Raw genomic sequence first — 15,066 nt, forward strand, 5'->3', positions numbered from 1 at the left:
AGGTTCTATCATATGACAGATGTGGATTCTATTCCCTGCCCTGCCTGCTGTGACCTTGTTATTTGTAAAATGGGAAGGGGGAATGATAGTTGCTGACTCCTGGGATAGGAATCTGAGGCTTTGGTAAGTGCTAAGAGTTGTGAACTGTACAGAAAATGTTAACAGCACTCAACTGAAAAGGAAACCAAGAAACACAAGGTCTTTTAGCCCAACCCAAATCCCCTTCCTCACCTGGGCAAAGGCTGTTCAATGGAGGAGTCTCAATCTCTGTGAAATGCATGACACTTTACCTGAGATACACATACGGTTGCCAAATGCGTGTGTCATACAAGATGTATAACCCCTGACACACCTATTTCCTAGCCCTTTCACTAGCCTGCCCTGTGACAGCCTTCTGCTGCTGGCCCCACCCTCTGAATCACGGAATAACCTCAGTAGGAAGAGGGCTTCTTCATGTTGCCAAGAAGAAAAAGGGTAAGAGTGAAAGAGAGGCCCCAGCCATTCTCAAATTAAAACAATTTACCAGGTTTGACCATTTACTGCTTTCTAAAAAGGGATTTTCAGAGGCAATGTCAAAGGAGTGCAACTGCTATGATATTCAGAGTATGCCTGCATCCTCCGTCAACCCAAGCCAAGGGACTCTAGTGGAGCAACCCTTAGCCTCAATAGGAAAGGGATACTTTGAAAGGAGGAAGTGAAGGGCTGTTCACCTCTCTCTCCTTGGAAGACTTCTGGAGGTTAAACACTGGCTGCACTGCTGGCAGTCCCCTCTCCCTCCTCCTCATGCTGGAAGGGGGAGGAAAGCAGTGCGGCAGCTGCAAAAGGTTTTAAATATCAAAAGCACGTAGGACCCTTGTTATAAGTAGATGTGGAATGCTAGACCTAGGAAAGTGGTGAGCTAGTACTGCCCTGCAGGAAATATTCTGAAGGATAATGTCACATGCTTGTGAGAGGACCAACGGGGAGGGCAGGGGGAGCGGAGATACAGGCTTAGCTGCACCCTAAAAATGAAATGATTTGCTGTGCTCCCCACAGCCTAAATGCTTCCCCCAAATTACAGACATTTTGATGTGCTTACAATACAAGAAAAGTCATTTAAAACAATTTGGAAAGAAAAATATGTAACAAAAAAAGAATGAAATCAGAATGAGGATTCACATTTTTAATATCCTAAAATATAAATCGAAGCATTTTGCCTTTAATAGTATTGAACATAGTCACCTCATTTTCCATTTGTCAAAAATGTCAACATTAACAGGAGTTTTGCATATAGATATAGGTGATGGTCTGTAAGTAATTATGTATAAAGCTATGTAATTTATGATTGGTTTGGAACACTGCCTCTGAATCTCTAAGGACTTTTTCCTGCAGAGGCTAGCGTTCAGCTCATGGCAGACTGTTACACAGGAAATAGTGCATTCATGGAGATAATTTATATTAGGGGTGACCAAACTTACTGGCCCTCCGAGCCACATATGACAATCTTCAGAAGTTCGAGAGCTGGGGCACATCTGCTGGGAGCCAGGGGCTGGAGCTTCAGCCCTGCTTCTGCTGAAGGCCCGAGCCCTGGCAGGTGTTCCCTGTAAGACTGAAGCCCTGAGGCCCCTCATCCCTGTTGGGCAGAAGCCCCGAGACCTCCCCTCCCCACTGGGAGAAGCCCCTATTGCACACCCCGTTGCAAGGCAGAGGTTCTGAGCTCCCCCGTCCCCCAAAGACTGGTAGGTGGAAAATGGGAGGACATGGGGGGCTCCACAAGCCACAATTTAATGGTAAAAGAGCTGCATGTGGCTTGTAAGCCACAGTTTGACCACCCCGATTTATATGATAGCAGTGCTTGTAGGCCCTAATAAGGATCATGGCCCTTTTGTTTGTCTCAATCTAAAATGAATCACAGAGTCTGAAAGTATAGCATGGTTTGTGCGTATGGAAGTATAAATATTCCCACCTTGAATCAAGTCTAGTTTGTTAAGTTTTAGTACTAGGAAGTATTTTATCTCCATTTCTCTTGTAACCATTTTTGCCTTTAATGGCTTATGTTTGTATTCCCTTGATCCTATCTCCTTGTAGTTAAATAAACTTGTTTTATTTTTTAATGAAAACTAATCCAGTGTTGTGAACTGTGTGGGTAACTCTATTTAGGGTGGCAAACTGTAATATATTGATCCTTTGAGAGGGGCAATAGACCTAATATATCTGGACTGGCCAGGAGAGGCTGGACAGTGCAGAACACACATTTTGGAAGAAAATCCAGGATTGGGAATGTGTTGGGATCACCGTGCAAGTGGTAACCAAGGTGCTGTAAGCTAGAGTGTGGCTGGTGTTTGCTGACAGACTACTGGAATCAGAGTTGCTGAACCAGGGCTATGGCTATACACAAACACTCAGGGTGCAACCTACATGCTGGCAGGCTGTGTGCAGCCCAGGTTGGAGCTACAGCAGCAAAGCATCGTGAGACACCCAAAGGTGCAGAGCAATGGTGGCAATACCTCATTGGTCTGAACTGCACCTTGGAATATCATATGCCCTCTTGGGTATTTGCATAAATTCTTGAAAAATACACATATCCCTACCAAAGGAAGCACAGTGAGGGTTTTTGTTTGGTTTGGTTTTTGGGGGTTTTATTTGCAAAGTATATCAAATCATTTATACTGATATCTGAAAAGAGCTGAATCTAGGAATGTTCTTTGGACATTCACTAGAGTCAATATTCTTGTTCTTAAATAGCTGTACCCATTCAGATATTCTTGACCTATTCCCACTTTCCACAGACAGCTCCTTTCAACTGCTGGCTGGGAAGCTGTGGATTTAAGTTTTGGGGAGATTATAGTCTTCTTCAAAATATACTTTATTCCTTTGTACATGCACAGAAGCATGTAAGAAGCTTAGCATAAATAGATATTCATATCTTTAACGGCTTGTAAATGTCCTTTTAATGCACCTGAACTTCCCTTTGCATATCATGTGGACTGGGATTACTTAATAGAATTTAGCACTTTCATTTTCAAAGTACTTTATAAATTTTGATCTTCAAAACTTATTTTATATAAAAAATCCAAAATAAAAAACAGTCTTGATTTCTGTTATATATTGTCTTAGCTTCAGCCTTTTTTGGCAATCAATTATCTATTTTCTCTTTTTCTTAAGGTACTGTAAATTAATTTATCAACATTCAACAATGATTGATAGCTGGATGTAAAAATTCTTAAACTGACTTTGATTACTAACTGTAATGTAAGAAGCTTTTTGGAATTGTTAAATATGGTCAAATGACTAGGAAGTGGTATATTCCGGAACTATATGAATGGTCGGAAATATAATGTTTCTGATACGTATGGACTGATGGAAGATGAGGGAGCTCAACACTGTTTAAAACCAGGCCAGTAGTATTTAGGGATACAGTAGCGTAATATTATGTTCTCATGATGTTGGCACCCCCTTGTCTCTGGTCACGGCCTTGCACAAGAACTAGTCTTTGGAGCCCCCTCCTGGGCCCTTCCCTGCCCTGCAATGGCCTTTCCCAGCCTTTGTCTTCTCCCAGCTCACCTCCAGCCAAGTCACATGAAAGTCTAAATCCCTTCTGGGGTAGCACAAACAAGTCCAAATCAAAGTCCAAACAAATCTTTAACTAATACCCTTCTCTTGTTGGCCCCATCTTAGGGATTCCCCTGCAGGAACCTAACCAGCTCCAGTAGAGTTCTTCCTCCTATGTTTCCTGTCCATTAAAACCTATCCCATGGTTCTCTACACCGAGACACCTGTCTCCCTAACTGAGCTCCCTTAGGCTACATCCTCATCACGGGGGGTGGGGTGGGGGGATGTCGATTTAAGATGCGCAAATTCAGCTACGCGAATAGCGTAGCTGAATTAGACGTATCCGAGCCGACTTACCCCACTGTGAGGACGGCGGCAAATTGACCTCCGCGGCTTCCCCGTCAACGGCGCTTACTCCTACCTGTGCTGGTAGAGTACAAGCATCGGTCGGGGATCGATTGTCGCGTCCCGATGAGACCCGATAATTCGATCCCCGAGAGATCCATTTCTACCCGCCGATTCAGGCGGGTAGTGAAGACGTAGCCTGAATCTACTTATAAGAACGAGCTCCGCCTTCTTTGGCCAGGAGGTAGTTAATCATCCCTCAGATGCAGAGTATGACCAATTGGAGTTCTTAACCTTGCTTGATGGGGCTTAATCCCCCCATCACCTATCGCAAGTGGTGAATGGGGCCATGACTTGGGTAATAATTCTGAATTCATATTTCTACTCTGGAAGAGATGGATTGATGCAATAGTCCTGTAATTTCATTTTACAAGCAATTATCTCAATCCATATCAACTGGGAATTATACACACACTATTGTGTGCATAACTGTAACAAATGAACTAGATGGAGGAAGTAAAGCATGTTACACAGCTCTTCCTTTGAAGTAAACAAACAGCAGTGATACTATACCCATAAGTGATATGGGGCAGAATGGATCCCAAAGATTTCCTTTATTTTGAGAAAACAAAGTAAATTAAAATAAAATCTCGCCTGTTCTGGCCTTAGTTTTCAACGAATAATACATACCATCAGCATATTGTGTAACAGTCCCTCTAAAATTAATCAATATATGGTAAGAATTTGTAGCTAGATTATTCAGAGATACCTTTATGTTCTCAGATATCCGTGGACATTCTCAATTGGAGTATCATTTCATGAGCATACATACTTTCCAATTGTTCTCCATTAAAAAGACTCAAAGGTAGGGTCACTTAGTCTGACACCAAATCCTGTGTTTCCACACACAACTGGTAGTTTCTGCTTTTCATTGTTATAAAATACTGACGGGCGACGTGTAGAGTTATAAAAGTATGGTAAAAATTATAGACTGCTCATACAATGCTTCTGTGTCTCCTTTAGAATTGCTTGCTAAACTAATTTTCATTATACCCCTCCATAGTTCAGGGTTGGCTTACATATTGTACAGGAAAAAATGACATGATTCCCAATTGTCACAATGAAGGACTATTTGTTATATGCAGTATTTTACAGCACAGTAGATTAATGTGTTTTGGAACCAAATACTAAAAAGAAGAAACAAGGTAATCTTAGAAACTGAAACTGAAAGATCACTATCAATTGTTACTTTGCTTTATATAACATTGCTTTGGAAGTTAAACTATTAGAAAGTGTAAGATATTACTCTTACTAATTTTGTTTGCTTTTCTTAATATACCTAGGCAGGAAAAGGTTCAAAGAAACTCTTCCAATGGAGAAGATATATTATTCATCCAGGAATTCGGCAGAAAATGCCGGAATGTCTGCAACGTCCGTAGGAGCTTAAAATGTTCTGCCTCTTGTTTAAAAAGTGTGGAGTTTGAGGGGAGAGGACTTGGATGAACATTAGATCTTAGCCTAGTTTTTCCATAAGAGATGAAGACAGGCATTCAGGCGCTATGATGAGAACATAAACATACAACTGAAATAGGATATGGTTGATATTTATATAAGGGAGTCAGTGTTTAGGACACTGGCCACGCCACTAATTTGCATTCTGTGTATCTAATTATACTTCTGAATATTTTGGTTGTGTCTTGTTGTTCTGGAGGAAAATGAAACATTTGAAGTACAATCCAATATATCATTAATAATAACTGATGTTGGTATAAATGGATAATGGAGACAAATGTAGAACAACATTTTTTCCTTCTTTTTCCTCTGAATCTATTCCCTTGTTTTGTACTGTGCCTCATCATTCAGCTAGCTAACTACCGCTTTCTCTTTGTGAATGCATTCACCTTTCTTTTTCATCAGTCTTACAACTCTGGAGGTTTTCTATCATTTGGCGATTAAGGATGTTTTTTGAGTTTCAGAGCTCTTAAGCCTGTTTTCCACACAAATTGTGGTCCAAGAAAAAACAACACATTGCTAATCTGAAAGAGAATGAACTTGTGTACATACACATAGCAGAAATCAGATCTGTTTTGTTTCACCCTACCTCCAATGGACGATACCAATGCTGGGCTCAGGTTCATCACCTGAAAAGTCAAACCGTGTAAATCAAATGTGATTGGGGATGGAATGTTACTTTGGTTGGGGAAAATTAACATAGGAAAGTAAATTCAAAGCAGTCAAGCAAAGATGCTAAAGTAGCTCTAAGCAAATGGATAAAGTCATGTTTCAGACAGATTAAGCACAGTTATGCACTATTATGACACAACAATGGCTTCGTAATAAAAATATGAGCAGGCAAGGTCAGAATCCCTAACACTAGTTACACTAGCACAGCAATTCATTTCTTCTGCTTGTGGAGCTAGGGTTGTCCATGAGACCTTCTCAAGACTCAAGTCATAGAACAATGATGGTGGGTTTGAGGATTATTGTGCACGTAATTCTTCTGGTTTAATTAAAGGTTCCCTACTGGAACGTGGAGTGAAAAGGGTCTGCTGTGGTGCATAGAAAGAGCATGTATGAACTATCACCTATATGCCAATACCTACTAGTAGCAAACCATCATAATTATGTTGTATAGTAAGCATTACAATTAAGTCTTAGTTGTACATCTTTAAGAAGTCAACCTCCCAGAATTTTACCTGTTCAAACTCCTCCATGTCCACTTCACCATCACCATTCAAATCAAACATCTTGAAGGCAATTTCAAAATTCCTCTGGGGAGCTACATAGGAAGAAACATAATTAAAATGAAAAATATTGACCAGTAAACAATATTCATTTGAATTAAGAAAGCAACAGAAATTAGATTAGAAAGGAATATTTGCTGCTAGCTGATCAAAAATGTATTATTGTATCCACAAGCAGCTTTGTTTAAGTCTTGTAATATACCTCTATCAGAAATGTATGTAATTTTCTACTTCACTCCCGGAAGATCTTTGTCGTTCATTCATTCATTCAATATTTTCCCTATCCTTAGAGAGGCTCCTAATCTTGGCCTCCACCCCTCTCGCTGAGAACTCTGTAGGACTCCCTATGGATATGTACATGTAAATACACAAGGGGAAAAGATGCTTTTAAAAATTTCAGTTAATTAAAACCTTTTCCTTTCAACTGAAGGCTGAGAAAGCTCACTCCAGTTCTCTACACTCTACTCCAGCAACATTATAGAGACGTTAACATCTGATATTCCTAATATATAAAAACCATTAGAAATAAATTTGGAGCAGGTGTTCAGGCCATCCCTGCAAATGGGTACAATTATTTTTGTTTTTGCAGATCAACTTTAACACTTTGTGGAGTGGCAAATGTGTCTGGTACATACGGCATGGAACTGGAAGTCTGGCAACCTGAGTTCTATTACAGGCTCTGCCTTTGGCTCACTGTGTGACTTTAAGCAAGTCACTTAATCATCTCTGCCTCATATAGCCCATCTGTAAAATGGAGATGCTACATTTGTAAAAGTATAATGTACTGACAGTTTTGGGGATAGAGGTCTTCAAATGTCAAATATAGCAACATCAGCCTTAGTGCAAACTATCCCATAAAATCCCACTAATGAGCCTCAGGGCTTGGCTACTCAGGAATTCACAGCGCTGCCGTGGAAGCGCTGTGAAGCGCAAGTGTAGTTGCGCCGCCAGCGCTGCGAGAGAGCTCCCGCAGCGCTGTATGTACTCCACCTCTCTGAGGGGAGTAGCTTGCAGCGCTGCAGACACTGATTACACTGGCGCTTTACAGCGCTGTACTCGCTGCGCTCAGGGGGGTGTTTTTTCACCCCCCCCCCGAGCACAGCAAGTTGCAGCGCTGTACAGCACCAGTGTAGCCAAAGCCACACAGCCCTAATGTGGGCAGGCCACCGAATAATGTGCATACTTCAGTTTCCAGACATAATTAAATCCTGGAAGCTCCGTGGCTGAGACTTGGCGCAATTTTTGTACTTATGTGGATTACACAATTTTCTTTATTGTAAAGTGTTCCTAAATCCAATATGACTGAATTTTTTTGCTAATTAGTTAGGGCTGTTGATTAATCGCAGTTAACTCACGCAATTAGCTCAAAAAAATTAATCTCACTATTAAACAATAATAGAATACCAATTGAAATTTATTAAATATTTTTGGATGTTTTTCCTACATTTTCAAACATACTGATTTCAATTACAACACAGAATAAAGTGTCCAGTGTTCACTTTATATTATTTTTTATTACAAATAGTTGCACTGTAAAAATTATAAACAAAAGAAATAGCATTTTTCAATTCACCTCATACAAGTACTGTCGTGCGATCTCTATCATGAAAGCACAACTTACAAATGTCGATTTTTTTGTTACAAAACTGCACTCAAAAACAAAACAATGTAAAACTTTAGTGCCAACAAGTCCACTTAGTCCTACTTCTTGTTCAGCCAATTGCTTAGACAAACAAGTTTGTTTGCATTTATGGGAGATAATGGTGCCTGCTTCTTATTTACAATGTAACCTGAAAGTGAGAACAGGCGTTCGCATGGCACTTTTGTAGCACGCATTGCAAGGTATTTACATAGCAGATACGCTAAACATTCCTATGCCCCTTCATGCTTCAGCCAACATTCCAGAGGATATGCTTCCATGCTGATGATGCTTGTTAAAAAAATAATGCGTTAATTAAATTTATGACTGAACTCCTTGGGGAAGAACTGTACGTCTCCTGCTCTGTTTTACCCACATTCTGCCACATATATTTCATGTTATAGCAGTCTCGGATGACACGTTGCTCATTTTAAGAACACTTTCACTACAGATCTGGCAAAACACAAAGAAGGTACCAATGTGAGATTTCTAAAGATAGCCATAGCACTCAACCCAAGGTTTAAGAATCTGAAGTGCCTTCCAAAATCTGAGAGGGACAAGGTGTGGCGCATGCTCTCAGAAGTCCTTGTGACATACTATACCTTGGGGGAGCATCTTGTAACCCCCATATTTGTCATCTGTATATAAGTGTGATATTGCATATAAAGCATGCCCTGTGAGGGATCAGGGAAAAGGTTATGATTGGCTGAAAGTCACTGTTCTATCTAAATATGTATATCTTTAGTGCATATGGAGTTATGAGATTGTGTTATATGGCTGTCACTAAAATATGCTGTAAATTGGGGAACCAGCCAGACATTAGCTCCTCAGAGGCAACAGCAAGGAAAGTAACCAACGCCCGGGCGGGGTGTTAAACAATCAACAGCCATTGTCCAGCAAAGGAGCTACAATTCAATGATTCACCCGTATAAGGCCACACTAAGGGAATTGCTCAACGTTGCCTGGGGACTCAACAATGCCCCCAGACATGCCTGGACTTGTGTTCTCCAAGCACATGGACTAAGGGTATAAAACAGAACATGGGGGCCCATGCTTCGCCTTTCACCTGCCCTGACCTATGCTGCAAGCAACAAGTACACTAAGAAGACTTAAAACTCCAAGAGAGGGGACTGGCCCAGGTTTCAAGAGTGAAACCTGTATACTATGGACTGCAATATCCAGTGGGGTGAGAAAAACTGCTGAATCTTGGTGTTACTCAGTCTAATAGGATTTAGAGTTTAGATTGTGTGCTTATATTTTATTTCCTTTGGTAACCAACTCTGACTTTTTGCTTATCACTTATGATAAAACTTAAAATATATCTTTGTAGTCAATAAACTTCTTTTACTGTTTATCTTTACCAGTGAGTTTCCCTGAAGTTTGTGGTAAATCTGCTCAGGTTTGCAAAGGCTCGTGTATATATCCAATTGATGAAGTGGTGAACCAATTAATAAATTTGCACTGATTGTCTTGAGCAGTGCAAGACGTTCTATTCCTGAGGTATAAGGCTGGAAGCTGGGGGGATTTGGCTGGTGCTTTGCTCTGAGTGATTCATGAATGGCTCTGGGACAAAAGCGTCTGTGCTTTACTGCTGACAAATTCAGTAGGCCAAATGTAGAGAATGTGTTAAGATAGCTTGCTGAATAACATTTAAGCAGATGTACAGCACCACTAAACTTGACTTCAAGGATACCCTGCCATCAGGCCACTTGATGTACACAGCATACGTAATTCAGCAGTTTTAAGTTTCTGTATTTCCAGTTACTCTATTAAATGTGCCATTTATTTTTGCTCTGAATTATAAGGGTCAAAACACCAGGTAGATAATACTTCCAGAGCCTCAAGAAGTGTGCCCTATAATCATGTTTCTGCAGTGAATGATTCCTCAGGCTGGGCTGCACTATAGTCTCAAGCCCTGGTTCTTGGGTGGATATTACCCACTCTATCTTGATGTATCTGGAGTGAATTTATGATTCGGGCAATAAGCTATTTCACAACCTCTGCAAGAATGAGATTCTGATTTTAAAAATTCTCTCCTTGCATCCTTCCAATTCTTTCCTTGCTTTCTTGAAGAGCATGAATATTAACTACCATCCCAGCCACTTTGCAAAGTTTAAGTACTACATTCAATTTGATTCTCTTACATAATAAGTATTGTGTGAAATCCTCTGAGCAATTTTTTTGTTTTTTTCAGTTCACAGATCTAGTCCTGTGCTGAACAGACTGATTACGCTGGTGGAGAAAAAAGGGGATATGGAGAACTGAAACCCAGTTAGAGAGTGATGATAAAAACAATTACACACCTTAGTTTTTCCCTCAGCCTCACTTCTGGGATACAACAAGATAAATTTTTAGCTAAGAACATTTGTTTTCCCCCTTTGTTAAAATTCTAGGACTGTTTTCATAAAAAAATACAGTACCCTATTCTCTCACACACACACTGGGTAAACACAGAGAACAAGGAACTCAACTTATCCTTTAGAAAAGCTTTTTCTCCCCTTCCCTAAATATATATATAAAAGATATATTTTAAGAAAACAGTTTATAAAACCAGAATAGAAGTCTACCACTTGCAAAATTAAAGTTAAAAACACATCGCAGTTACATCTTAGGAAAATCTGCAGGATCAGGTAGCTTTTTAAGAGGAAAAATTTTAAATTAACTAACCCAATAATTAATATACTTAACTTTTAAATAATCTAAGCAATCTATTTCCTCCTTTAATATGGATGCCTAACTGCCATAATTTTTATGGAGCACTAGATGCACATAATAAATGGAAATCAGAATCAGATAACCTAGAAAATAGAAAGACCTATTAGGTCATCTAGCTCTTACCCATTCTAGTGCAGGATTGTTGTCTACAGTACATATTCTAGTCCTCTGGCCAGCATAATTTTTAAGGTTCCAAGTCATATGATTTTAACATCTTCTTTTGGATGTATCGATTCCACAATCGAATACATATTGCTATCAGAATTATTTCCTGATATAAAGCCAACATTTCCCTTCTACTTTGAATTATACCATCTTGTACTACTCAGTTCTCTTTCTCCTAGATAAGTACATCCTTCAGATATTTGTAGCTAGTTAGGTCTGCCCATCTTGGTTGTAGCTTAGACAACTTAAACATTGTTAGATCTTTATTTATGGGTCAGTCTCTTCAGCCTCAATCATGTGCCATTCTTCTTGGAAATCTCTCAGATACTGAGATGCCCAAACACTGAATGCAGTCTTCTACCTGAAGTTGTCATCAAAGCCATTTAAAGAGCAATTATTGTAACCCAACAACCTCTTAATATCAACTGTCAAAGGAGTGCAGAGGGTCTACAAGAATCTCCTGATTCTCCTACGTACAATCTGGTTCACCAAAAAATGTCACGTGAGGTCTCAAATAAAAGATGATGTCACAATGATTGTCAATGTCACTGTGAAACGTATGTACAGATATGCAAATATGCTATGTTTGTGCCTAGAGACTAGTCACCAGTAAAGGTGAAAAGGAGGTTCTCTCAGAAAATAAATGTTCATCTATCTGGCTGATCACATATAAATGAAACACTCTATGTTTCACAATGGGGGGAGGGATAGCTCAGTGGTTTGAGCATTGGCCTGCTAAACCCAGGGTTGTGAGTTCAAACTTTGAGGGGGCCACTTAGGGATCTAGGGCAAAATCAGTACTTGGTCCTGCTAGTGAAGGCAGGGGGCTGGACTCAATTACCTTTCAGGGTCCCTTCCAGTTCTAGGAGATATAAATTAATGGAGATATTCTATTTATGGGTCCCCTATCAGCAGTCTGGACTGACTGCAAATGAAGGATTAAGATTTTCCAAAAGAAAAACAGGAAGAAAAAGCAGCCTGGGCGTAAGAGGGAGGGGTTTGCACCACTATATTTGGGAGGCAAAGACGACACCCTGGCACTTGTCATTGAGCAAGGAAAAAAGAGCACCTTTGCTTTATAAAAGAGGGGTCTCAACCAAGCTTTGAAAATCGCTGAAGAGAACTTTGGGTCAGATTAACTGCTTTAGGCAGGTTAACCTATTCAGTCTTCAGAAAGAGCGTTATGATTTTGTACTACATGTAAGCTTGTTTCCAAGATTCTTACTCATAATTACTTGAATCTCTATTCTCTTTAATAATAAACTTATTCTTGTTTTTACTACAAATATATCTTAGGGCTCCGGTGTTAAGCAAGGTGCCGGTTCTGAGCAGCACAAACTGCTGATCTGATAAACTGGTTTGTTCTCTTCCTTTGGGAACACTGGGCCTGATAATTTTGTGAGTGTTCAGTGGACAGGTGGCTGGACACTGCAGGGAACAGTCCAGGGTCTCAGAGGTTGGCATGTGCCTATTGCTACCTGTGCAGATGGAGTGAGGCCTGGAAAATAGTTCTTGTGTTACCACAGGCTGGTGCATTTGGGGACTGATCCACAGCAGGCACAGACAAGGCTGCTTCATATGAAGAGTAGGTGGTGATGAGATGCCTCACAACCCTAAGTGCCCTCAGACATAGTTATCTCCTCCCTTTTCTGTAACTTGATGCCTCTGTGTAAATAATCAAAAATTGCTTTGGCTTTTTTCTTTTTTTTTTTTTATTTGGGGGGGGGGGGCAGGGAGGTGTGCTGAAATGTTGCATTTCAAACAAAAGCTCTTTGTTTCTGTCCGCCTTCACTCCATGGTCACATATGGCATTACTGCTAACCAGGATTTTTTCATTTCATTATTTCCCCTCAGATACGTTAAATCTGTGTTTTTCTAAATTCAATCTCATTTTCTTTTCTATCCATATTTCTAAGCTCTTTATGTATTCAGCATTATTTCTCTGCCATCATTGGCATGTGCAAATATCATTAATATGCTGTTTACCCACTTCTTCAAGCTCTTTAAGAAAGATGCTAAAGCAGACCAGACTGAACACCGATACCTGTGCTAACCCATCTGTCTCCCAATCTGATGCATTGCCATTTATCACTTCTCGTTGTCTGCAGTTCTTCAGCCATCTTTGTTCCACGTAATGGTGTAAACAGCCAAACCAGTTTTAATGAATTTTGTGAAGACAATTTCTTGAGATTAAAAATTTAAAATCCATATCCATATTTATTACATTCCCCTTTTCCACTAATTTGGAAATTATTGTAAAGAGTAGCCACATTTTTCTGGCAAGATTTGTACAAACAGAAATAAATCCCTACGTAAAAGCTTGATTAAAAAAACCGAAAAACTACCTGTAATGCCTCTAAACATGAGAACTGTACCATCCAACATGATCACAGACCGGCTGCAAGGACTTTATAAAAGAAACAACTGATTCTCAATCCATCATTATAAAGTCATATTGGGATGTTCAGCCAATTGGATGGACTGATTAAGCATGTTCAATCCAACCATGTCATTTTGAACAGAAGGTACATTATTCAGTGGAACAGTTTCCATAGAATTGTTGTTCTTTACTTCAGTTTACTAATATCTGAAGCACTGTACAACAACCACCAAAAAATAGGCAAGTATTAGTTCCTATCAGTTTTTCACATTTTATCATTTTTGGAGCTGTCTTATTTGACCTATTCTCCTCCTCTCCCCACACCCCGAAACTGTTGCTCCATATTGAAGGAATCTCTCCCTTTTCATAAATCCCTCATCCCCCAATTAATGTAGCAAGTTTTAATGTTCACGAAAGTAAGGGTTTAAAGCGCATCAGTTTCAGTCAAGCATATCCTGTGCAGGTTCTGGATAAGTAAAGCCTCCGTCATTCAACTAACAAACCTGCACCTTTGACCTAAAATATCCACTGCCGTTCTGGTCCTATTCCTTTACTGAGCAGAGTCAGCCAATTTTCTGTACTCAGAAATATGAGCAGGGGAGAGTTATTTTAACTTAACAAATTTGAACTGGGATCTCCAGAGATGAAGAGCCAAGCCATAGAACATACATGAATAGGCCAAAAATTTGATCCAGATCAAAGTAATCTGTTCCAAATGCCTGCAAATAATTAGGGATTTATAATTTTTTATATTTACTCAGGCTGTCAAGCAATTAAAAAAATTAATCGCACTATTAAACAATAATAGACTACCATTTAAATATTTTTGGATGTTTTCTACATTTTCAAATATATTGATTTCAATTACAACACAGAATACAAAGTGTACAGTGTTCACTTTATTTTTGATTTCAAGTATTTGCACTGTAAAATAAACAAAAGAAATAGTATTTTTCAATTCACCTAATACAAGTACTGTAGTGCAATCTCTTTCTCATGAAAGTTGAACTTACAAATGTTTACTTATGTACACAAAAACTGCATTCAAAAATAAAACAATGTAAAACTTTAGAGGCTACAAGTCACTCAGTCCTACTTCTTGTTCAGCCAATCGCTAAGACAAACAAGTTCGTTTACATTTACAGGACATAATGCTGCCCTCTTCTTGTTTACAATGTCACCTGAAAGTGAGAATTGGCATTCGCATGGCATTGTTGTAGCCAGCATCGTAAGATATTTATGTGCCATGTGCTAAAGATTCATATCTCCTTTCATGCTTCAACCACTATTCCAGAGGAAATGCACCCATGCTGATGATGGGTTCTGCTCGATAACGATCCAAAGCAGTACGTACCAATGCATGTTCGTTTTCATTATCTGAGTCAGATGCCATCAGCAGAAGGTTGATTTACGTTTTTGGTGGTTCAGGTTCTGTAGTTTTCGCATTGGAGTGTTACTCTTTTAAAACTTCTGAAAGCATGCTCCACACCTCGTCCCTCTCAGATTTTGGAAGGCACTTCAGATTCTTAAACCTTGGGCCAAGTGCT

General features: G+C 39.6%; 1 protein-coding gene across 1 annotated transcript in view; it reads right to left on the reverse strand.

Annotated features, from left to right (window-relative positions):
- The window catches only part of MICU1 (mitochondrial calcium uptake 1), a 180,353-nt gene that overhangs the window by 72,839 nt on the left and 92,448 nt on the right, over positions 1-15,066 (reverse strand). Inside the window, exon 7 of the mRNA XM_034776856.1 lies at positions 6,573-6,655. Within this exon, the coding sequence (XP_034632747.1) occupies positions 6,573-6,655 (83 nt within the window). The remainder of the gene's footprint in view (positions 1-6,572; positions 6,656-15,066) is intronic.

The sequence above is a fragment of the Trachemys scripta genome, chromosome 7 (assembly GCF_013100865.1).
Source record: "Trachemys scripta elegans isolate TJP31775 chromosome 7, CAS_Tse_1.0, whole genome shotgun sequence".
Taxonomy (NCBI): Eukaryota; Metazoa; Chordata; order Testudines; family Emydidae; genus Trachemys; species Trachemys scripta.